General features: G+C 45.4%; 1 protein-coding gene across 4 annotated transcripts in view; it reads left to right on the forward strand.

Moving 5' to 3' along the window:
* The window catches only part of dyrk3 (dual specificity tyrosine phosphorylation regulated kinase 3), a 27,448-nt gene that overhangs the window by 12,293 nt on the left and 5,155 nt on the right, over positions 1–10,000 (forward strand). For all 4 annotated transcript variants that reach the window (XM_063216054.1, XM_063216056.1, XM_063216055.1 and 1 more), the window contains 2 exons: positions 8,314–8,739; positions 9,419–9,604. In XM_063216054.1, coding sequence (XP_063072124.1) covers positions 8,314–8,739; positions 9,419–9,604 — 612 coding nt within the window. The remainder of the gene's footprint in view (positions 1–8,313; positions 8,740–9,418; positions 9,605–10,000) is intronic.

Below are 10,000 nucleotides of genomic sequence, written 5' to 3' on the forward strand. Positions count from 1 at the left end.
AGTTGACTAGCCACCTGAAACGTAATTCTACCACTAACAAAGAGGCTTCTTGCTATTAATTTAAGAAAGTTGTGGCGTAATTAGACATGAATGATAGCATACAAGATTCTCTCTTTATTCATGTTTTACAGTTCAGGTGGTTAAAATGCCAAACAAAAGCCGTTTTAAATACAATACATCTAATGGCCATATTAACAGCTAGCTTAGCAACTGTCAGCCAAACCCATTCAAACTCTACAGGACATTAGCGAACCCCTGTTTTAGAAGCTAGCTAGCCACACTACTTGTACTATATACTGTATCAACAAAGAGGCTTCTTGCTATTAATTTAAAAAGTTGTGGCGTAATTAGACATGGATGATAGCATACAAGAGTCTCTCTTTATTCATGTTTTACAGTTGAGGTGGTTAAATGAAACAAAAGCCATTTTTAAATACAATAGATAGCCTATCTAATTAACAGCTAGCTTAGCAACTGTCAGCCAAACCCATTCAAACTCTACAGGACATTAGCGAACCCTTTTTTAATGAGCTAGCTGCCACACTACTTGTACTATATACTGTATCAACAAAGAGGCTTCTTGCTATTAATTTAAAAAGTTGTGGCGTAATTAGACATGGATGATAGCATACAAGAGTCTCTCTTTATTCATGTTTTACAGTTGAGGTGGTTTAAATGAAAACAAAAGCCATTTTTAAATACAATAGATAGCTATCTAATTAACAGCTAGCTTAGCAACTGTCAGCCAAACCCATTCAAACTCTACAGGACATTAGCGAACCCTGTTTTAGAAGCTAGCTAGCCACACTACTTGTACTATATACTGTATCAACAAAGAGGCTTCTTGCTATTAATTTAAAAAAGTTGTGGCGTAATTAGACATGGAATGATAGCATACAAGAGTCTCTCTTTATTCATGTTTTACAGTTGAGGTGGTTAAATGAAACAAAAGCCATTTTTAAATACAATAGATAGCCTATCTAATTAACAGCTAGCTTAGCAACTGTCAGCCAAACCCATTCAAACTCTACAGGACATTAGCGAACCCTTTTTTAATGAGCTAGCTGCCACACTACAAAAGAACAAAGAGGCTTCTTTGCTACAACCACACTACAAACATATCATTTCCATGATGGCCTTTTATGGATATTTCTAATTGATTTTTTGGAAGTTGTACTACTGAAATAAAAAACAGTTTCTCTTCTCCCTGTCAAGTAAACTCCAGTGATTTCCTGCCAAGTCATCTGCATCGTGTTTTTCGTTTTCCTTCAAACCTCCGCGGTAGGGTAGAAGAATAGAACACAACTGACCTATCAGGGCTGAGTTCCCCCCGGACTGCCGTAAGCGCATTGACCAATCACCGTCTTCAAGCATAGCTCAGCTCACGGACATTTCAGCCTGGGAGAAACATGCGTGTACTGCAGCCAGGGGTCGTTTTGTCGCTGCACAGGGGGGCGCTGTGGCTCATTCTCTGTGCAGAACCCCCGCGAACGCGCGACTCTAAACCCCCCTTAACAGGATTGAACCTCTCTCTCACACACACACACACACACACACACACACACACACACACACTGCCTGCCTGCCGCCCAGCCTGGGCTCCTGATGCTAACTGGATTGAGCAGCTTGGGCTAATTTAGACCATTGGCACGCTAGCAACATCTCTTCATGGATTAGACACACACACACAGACAGATGCATGCCTCCCACATATCTCCAGTGGTAATATTCCCCCTGCGGAAGGCTCGCTGTGTGTGTGTGTGTGTGTGTGTGTGTGTGTGTGTGTGTGTGTGTGTGTGTGTGTGTGTGTGTGTGTGTGTGTGTGTGTGTGTGTGTGTGTGTGTGTGATTGTGATTGTGTGTGATTGTGTGTGTGTGTGTGTGATTGTGTGTCTGTTTGTGTGTGTGTGTGTGTGTGTAATCTTGTGGACGGGTGGGGGAGGGGGTCGTTTCCCTGAGAGAAAGCGGTTTACTGGGCCTCAACCCACGCACGCACTCACGCACGCACGTGCAGACACACCAAGCCCCTACAGCTGTTGAGCTTGCCTTCTGGTGTGCGTGTGTGTGCGTGCGTGTCTGTGTCTGTGTCTGTGTGTGTGTGTGTGTGTGTGTGTGTGTGTGTGTGTGTGTGTGTGTGTGTGTGTGTGTGTGTGTGTGTGTGTGTGTGTGTGTGGTTTCTCAGTATGGTAAAGTAGTGACATTCATACAGACAACCCCCACAGCAATTTAGCTCTCCTCGCATCAGAACGAGAGAGAGAGAGCGGAGGAGGAGGAGAGACTCCACAACAGTAGTCATCATGTATTGCTCTGTGTGTGTGTGAGATAAGTATCTGTCTGTGTGATGGCAATTGTTCTTTGTTGTCTCCTGCACTAGTGTGTTTGTGTGTGTGTGTGTGTGTGTGTGTGAGAGAGAGAGTGTGTGTGTGCGTGTGTGTGTCCTGAGGCCTGGTGTTCTCGCTGCAGGAGGGACATCCTGTTCTACCAGTTTGGCACCTCCTCATCTAGACACACACACACACACACACACACACACACACACACACACACACACACACACACACACACACACACACACGCGTGCATACACATGCACGTACATATACGTCGCGCACACATACAGAAGCAAATGTACACGCAGACACACACACACTAACACACACACACACACACTTGTGTGCATACATACAGCTACACACACACACACACACACACACACACACACACACACACACACACACACACACACACACACACACACACACACACACACACACACACACACACACACACACACACCCATACATGAACCCACACACACCATATCACCTCCACCTATTTTATATACTTTGTATTGTTATTTATGCTAATATCTGAATGTGTGTGTAAGTGGGAATGTGTGTGTTTTCATAGGTAGTAGATAGAGAGCAGGGAGTGTGCATGGCATGTGCCTGGTATTGACTAGTATGTGTGGCCTAATTATTCCAACTGCTGATCAATCACGGGGATTGTGTGTGTGTGTGTGTGTGTGTGTGTGTGTGTGTGTGTGTGTGTGTGTGTGTGTGTGTGTGTGTGTGTGTGTGTGTGTGTGTCCACCACTAATCGATGGTTGAACTCCAATGCCCTGCCTTGCAGCCAGTCTTCAATCGAGTCAAATGGCCCAGCTGCCCTGTACGCGTGCGTGTGAGTGTTTGTGTGTTTTAGGGAATCGGAGACAAAACCGACAGGACTATACCAACTCTTACAGTTTGGACATTTATTTTGACACAATAGCACATCTTCAACACACACACACACACACACACACACACACTGCAGTGTGCACTTACATCAGACATGCCTTCACACTGATGCGTCAAGTCAGAAACACTGCCGGAGTCGAATGCCTTTCTGTTGTGCAGACATACTTGTATATCCACATGTGTGCAACACACATCCCTTCCGGGGAGCACACCTGGTACACTCTGTTCCCTTCTGTTTCCACACACGCAGGCATGCACACACACATACGTGCGCGAGCTAACTAGCACCGAGCATGCTGGAATCACTGGGCAACATGGAGTACACACTTATCTTATCTAGGATGGCCTAGTAGTAACTCTGAAGCAATCCTTGTCTCATCTAAGATGTCCTTATCTCTAAAGCAACACTGTCAGTATCTAGTAGGGCTGGGGATCGATCCAAATTTCCTAGATCGATTCGATTCCGATCCAGAAGGTTGTGATCAGATTCGATCCACGATCCGATTTGATTCAATTCGATATCGATCTTTTGTATTGCTGGGTTGTCAGTTTACCCCATTTATGCCTAGAATTCTAAGACCGACTATAAAAACCTAAATATTTCAGCCTTTGATGCCCACACAAACATAAATACCTTGGTATGTGAGAAATAAGTGGGAAACTATGGAAGAGAGCTAAAGGATGTGGTTGAGAAAATAGAGCCTACAATGATCTACAAAAGATCGATCCACAAAGTTGTGAATCGATATTGCCCTTTTCGAACATGAATCGATATTGGATCGCGATTCAATCTTTTGAACCCAGCCCTAGTATCTAGCTGTCTTTATCACTGACTGAAGAACACTAATTGGGGGTAATTGATGCCCCCTCCATAAATGTTATATTTTTATTTATTTTTTTTGATTATGCTACTTCTATCAGACACAATGTTTATGATCCAAAGTGACCTAAAGTTCGCCAACAGACTACACGAAAGTCACAGGCTGCAAATACTCAAGAAAGAAAACAAATGTCCAGCTGATCAGACCGACCGACTGGCATAATGGCCACGTGTACATGATGTTTTTAATTTAGAATTAAATAGTTCCATTGAGTTTCCATCCCACATTCATTTGATTCTGAATTGTGAAGTGTTGACATGATGTTTTCAAGGAGGAATCAAGCTTTATTCAGAATTAGAATTTTAGAGTTTATTCTGAATTAAATATCTCATGTGAACGAGGCCAACGTCCCTTTTATAGTTTATAGAGTCACATGCACTCAGCTAAAAAAACCAAACACACGCGCAAGCACTCACTACCCATCTCATCCGACGGATATAAACTATATAAGGGTCAATGACGTTTTACTGGCCTCAGACATCAGGTGGTATAACCACAGTTGTTTGGTTGTTAATGTACTATGCACTGAAAATGCTTCTTAGATAATCCAGTAAAAACAAAAAAGATATTTAATTCATACTAAAGTTGCATTAGCTGTGGTAGCCACCCTAACGTCTGCTAAGTTATTTACCCCATTAAAACGTCATTGACCCGGATATAGATCTAGATAGAGTTGAGACCAGGCAGACAGTAGTTAATGTAGACAGATTTATGCAGTTCGAAATATCAATTGGATACCTTACGTTTCTATATTAGACAGACACGTGACACGAGGTAAGCTATCTAAGTATATATCCTCTCCAGTCCAGTTTATATCCGATGTGATTCCTGACCTACAAACGCAGTAGCAGGGTGGCTACTGTACCCCCGCGGGCAGCTATCCCTATCCCTGCCTGTCCCTGGCCAACTGTCTGTGTCCCTGTCTGTCACTGGCATAGGGCCATCACCAATCAGCCTGTCTGGAGAATCGGATCTGGAAATATACAGTAACCTAGTAGTTATACAGTTAGATATACAGTTGTATATCTGTCTTGTAATAGTTGTTTAGATGTAGTTGTATTTATCAGATATGTCTTGACCTACTAAAGTAAGAGCTGAACTGTGGCACTCTCCCTGGCTTAGGGCCACCAGCCCGTCTGGAGAACTAAGCTTAAGTCAGTAAGGTTGCCTAGCTGGCATACAGTTAGATCACATGCAGAGGTAGTGAGATATATAAATAGTACAGTATGTGTTTATCAGACGCTCCTTGGCCAGAGAGTAGCCTTCTAAAGTTAGACCTGACCTGTGTCTTTGGTACCTGGCATAGGGCCACCACCACCACCCGGTCTGGAGAACTGTATCTGGAAATATACAGTAGCTAGGGCTGGGAATCGATCCAAATTTCCTGGATCGATTCGATTCCGATGCAGAAGGTCACGATCCAATTCGATCCACGATCCAATTCGATTCGAGTTTATATCAATCTTCTGTATTGCTGGGTTGTCACTTTAACCCATTTATGCTTAGAATTCTAAGACCGGCTCCAAAAACCTAAATATGTCAGCATTTGATGCCCACAAACATGAAATGCCTTGGTATGAGAGAAAGAAGTGGAAAAAGAGAAAGGTTGGAAAAGAGTGGCACTAGTTACATGAACAGGCCATGTGTATTTGTGCACGTAGCCTTACCTAAATGAATGTGGAGGAGAGCTAAAGGATGTGGCTGAGAAAATAGCAGCTATTATCATCTGCAAAAGACCGATCCACAAAGTTGTGAATCGATATCACACTTTTTGAGCATGAATCGATATTGGATCGCGATTCGATCTTTTGAACCCAGCCCTAACAGTAGCCTTAGCATAGTTAGTTGGATAGCTGTGTAGTTGGATAGAGGTGTAGTTGCTTTTATTTCTCATACACATCTTGGCCAGAGTAGCCTGCTAACACAAGGGCTGGACGGTGTGTCTCATGCTGCAGACCTGTGGAACCAAAGCAATGACCCTACAGTACATGCAGTGGGATGTCTACTAGTGGGATATCTATTGGGTCTGATTTGCAATCCCTGAGACACTGAGGTCTAGTGGTGTGATTGTATTTTTGTCCCTGGCATAAGTCCATCTACACCAGCCTGTGTGGAGCTGGAGCTGGTCTGACCCGGTCGGTCTGGTCGGTGCTATTAATCTGCTGGAGGTTGGCGGGAGGTACACGGGACATCCATTTTGGCCCATGCCAGTGTTTCCCATGGCAGACTTCTGGTTAGTTAAGGCGTTGTGGGATTAGCAGGTGTCAGAGACACGTGGCTATCATTACATTACATTACATTAGGCAGAGGCTTTTTAACCAAAGCGACTAACAATCGAGGGCTATCATCATTAGAAAGGTGATGCAGTGCAGTTCTATAAAATATGGAAACCCTAAAAGTAAACATTTTGGTACATGCAACACAAAATCGTTCTCTTTTCAGGACACCTAGTCAAGGTGGTAGGTGTTTGTTGTCAAGGTGGGCGCCTTAGCGATCAAGTGTTCGGGGAAACTGCGTGGACTTCGCTCTGTCTGTCGCTTGGTCGGTAATCTGCACTACAGTAGGCAGGCTTAGACCCTGGAGTCCCTGGAAGAAAAGGGTTGTTTTGTTTACCCCAATGGGACCTGCCTGGTTGAATAGAGGTTCAAGGGTGAGAGCTGTTCCCACACTAAATAAGACACTAAGGTCAAGCGCAAGGAGCTGTTTTTTTTTGTTATTTTCTGAGAGCAGAGGGAGAACAGGCGTTTTCGTGCGCTGCCATCTTCTGTGCTCACAGTAAGCCCAGCTACTGAGCAGCAATTAAACCGTATTTGACCTGAATAAAGGTCAAATAGTAGGAAAAATAATTGGGACATCCTCAACTTCGCCCATGGCTTGGGAACTGGGCAGGCCGCTCAGCCTCTTGGTAATCTGCACCTCAGTAGGCTGAGTAGCGGCACATGGGGCGACAGATGGGTGTGGGTTCAATCCCCGGGCTTCTCTCCACTCCACTGGCTCTAAGCAGTGCTCTTAACCTCAGAGTGCTCTGGTGGCCCCGACACTTAGCTAAGCTAAACACACACACACACACACACACACACACACACACACACACACACACACACACACACACACACACACACACACACACACACACACACACCTCATTCTCAGGTTTCCTTGGGTGACGTGATCTTTGCAGTAAGTCTCTCAGGATAACCTCACCACAGGCTGAACGAAGTAAAGGAGCCTGGACACACACACACACACACACACCGTACAGGAGCCTTGGCGGGACACAACGCCACAGTGTTGTTAAAGACAACACACACACACACACAAGCTGGACAAGACAATACAATCCTGTTGTCTCAAGACAATACGGTTCTGTTGACCAGGAACAATACAACACCAGTGAAGTGAAGTGAAGTGGTATCTGTTTGTCCATTGTCGTTGCAAACAAAGACAATTTCTGTCTGGTCCATTACAGTCAAGAAACACAAGATAAGAATCAGAAATTCTGAATGCAATTTCTTTATTGAATAGTTATGCTTAGATTTGGAGGTATGGCTCTGTTCAGAGGAGTCCCCGAGCACCAAGGAAAACTTTTTTCAAATTCAGGGGACAGCAGCAGCGTAGGGAATACTCTCCTGATTTAAGATCAGGAGAAAAAACAATTCCCCCATTAACAGAACAGGCAACATGACCGAGAAAAACAAAGACAAAAAACAATGAACCGTTGATTTGAGTCGAATCGAATTGAATTGAATTGATTCGAATCGTGGAGCATTCTCGAGTAACGAAAACAATTGAGTCGTTGGACTAAGAAATCGATATTGAATCGAATGGCCATGAAGGCTCTGGTTTACACCCCTAACACACAGACACACTAAAATGTTTCCCTCTTTCTCTGTCTCTCTCTCTGTCTCCCTCTCTCTCTCTCTCTCTCTCTCTCTCTCTCTCCCTCTGTCTCTCTCTCCCCCTCTCTCTCTCTCTCTGTGTCTCCCTCTCTCTCTCTCTCTCTCTCTCTCTCTTTCTCTCTCTCTCTCTGTCTCCCCCTCTCTCTCCCTCTTTCTCTCTCTCTCTCTTTCTCTCTCTCTCTCCCTCTCTCTCTCTCTCTCTCTCTTTCTCTCTCTCTCTCTCTCTCTCTCTCTCTCTCTCTCCCTCTCTTTCTCTCTCTCTCTCTCTCTCTCTCTCCCACTCTCTCTCCTGTAGTCTGTGAATAAGGCCGTCATGAAGGACCTCCCGGGTGTGCGTGCGGGCCAGATGAAGGTCAAGTACCTCTACGAGGACGCCTACAACCGCAAGCTCAACGGCATCCATGGCAACGGCGTGGCGCACCTCAACGGCACCGCCGCCAGCCACGGCAACGCCAACAGCGTTCACGGCAACGGCGTGGTGCATGGCAACGGCGTGGTGCATGGCAACGGCGTGGTGCATAGCAACGGCGTGGTGAAGAGTCAGCCGTCCCTGGTGAAGGAGCGCAGCGTGGACAGCAGCAGCTCCGCCAAGTCCACCGACACCAGCGTCGCCAAGGCAACGCCAGTCAAGCCCCTGGGCAACGCCGCCGCCCTCAGCCCCGAGCAGGCGCTCAAGCAGTACAGGCAGCAGCTGAACTCACTGGAGGTCACAGAGATACAGGTGTGTGGGTGTGTGTGGGTGTGGGTGTGTGTGTGGGTGTGTGTGTGGGTGTGTGTGGGTGTGGGTGTGTGTGTGGGTGTGTGTGTGGGTGTGTGTGTGGGTGGCGGTTTGGAGGGAATACCGACGGTGTGATAATTCAATTTTCGGTAGATCATGCACATCATTTCTACAACGTTATGCCTTAGAGACTGTCGCCATTCCAAACAAAGATTCTGCTGTCTATGGCTTTACGCTTAACCGGTTTGACAAAATTAATGGTCACCCCATCAACCCATCAGAAAAGAGAATTCCGTTGTGAAGGGAGATAATTGTAATTAACCGTCACCCCAACTAGAGGATGACATTTTTCGGGAATTCCTGTGGGTCCTGTGGGTCCCGTGGGATTCCCGCGGGATGGGAGTCAAAATGTTTAAGATTAACAGGAGCGGGCAGGAGTGGGAATAAAGACGAATGGGAGCTGGCAGGAGCGGGAATAAAAACAAACGAAAATGATTGATTTTGAGTGGGAGTGGGCAGGATTGGAGACATTTTTACAGGAGTGGGACGGGATGGGATTTCATTCTTTTACTTCAGCCCGGGATGGGACGGGATGGGATTTTTTTTCTGGGACCGGGATGGGACGGGAGTGAAAATCCACTCCCGTGTCATGCTCTAACCCCAACATGTGTGTTCTCCTCAGAGTTACCCCGACGTTTACTTCGTGGGTCCGAACGCCAAGAAGATTGCGTCGGTTGCTGGGGGCAGCAACAACAGCGGCTATGACGATGACCAGGGGGGCTACATCCACGTGCCGCACGACCACCTGGCGTACAGATACGAGTTCCTCAAGGTCATCGGGAAGGGCAGCTTCGGACAGGTCGCCAAGGTAGCCAGACACATTTATTAATTGTAATATTGACGTTATTAAAAGGTACCGAAACCTTTCTTAACCAGGGTTCTCCAAAAAGTATAGTGATTTTTTTTTTTTATTATAACAACACATTTTAACTACCGGTACTTTGTGGAGTGCCTTGGTGAAGAAACGTTTTTTTCTGTTCATCTAACTCATGATACTATATTCTTTTATATCAACGTTACTAAAACGAATTCCGTTTATCACCTATGCTACGGAGGTTACATTTTCGATCACGTTGGTTTGTCTGTCTGTTTGTTTGTTTGTCTGTCTGTCTGTCAGTAGGACAACTGAAAAAAGTAAGGAACGGATTTTGATGAAACATGACTGCAAATGACAAAAAGAACAACTGATTACATTTTCGTGATC

The sequence above is a fragment of the Engraulis encrasicolus genome, chromosome 14 (genome assembly GCF_034702125.1).
Source record: "Engraulis encrasicolus isolate BLACKSEA-1 chromosome 14, IST_EnEncr_1.0, whole genome shotgun sequence".
NCBI lineage: Eukaryota > Metazoa > Chordata > Actinopteri > Clupeiformes > Engraulidae > Engraulis > Engraulis encrasicolus.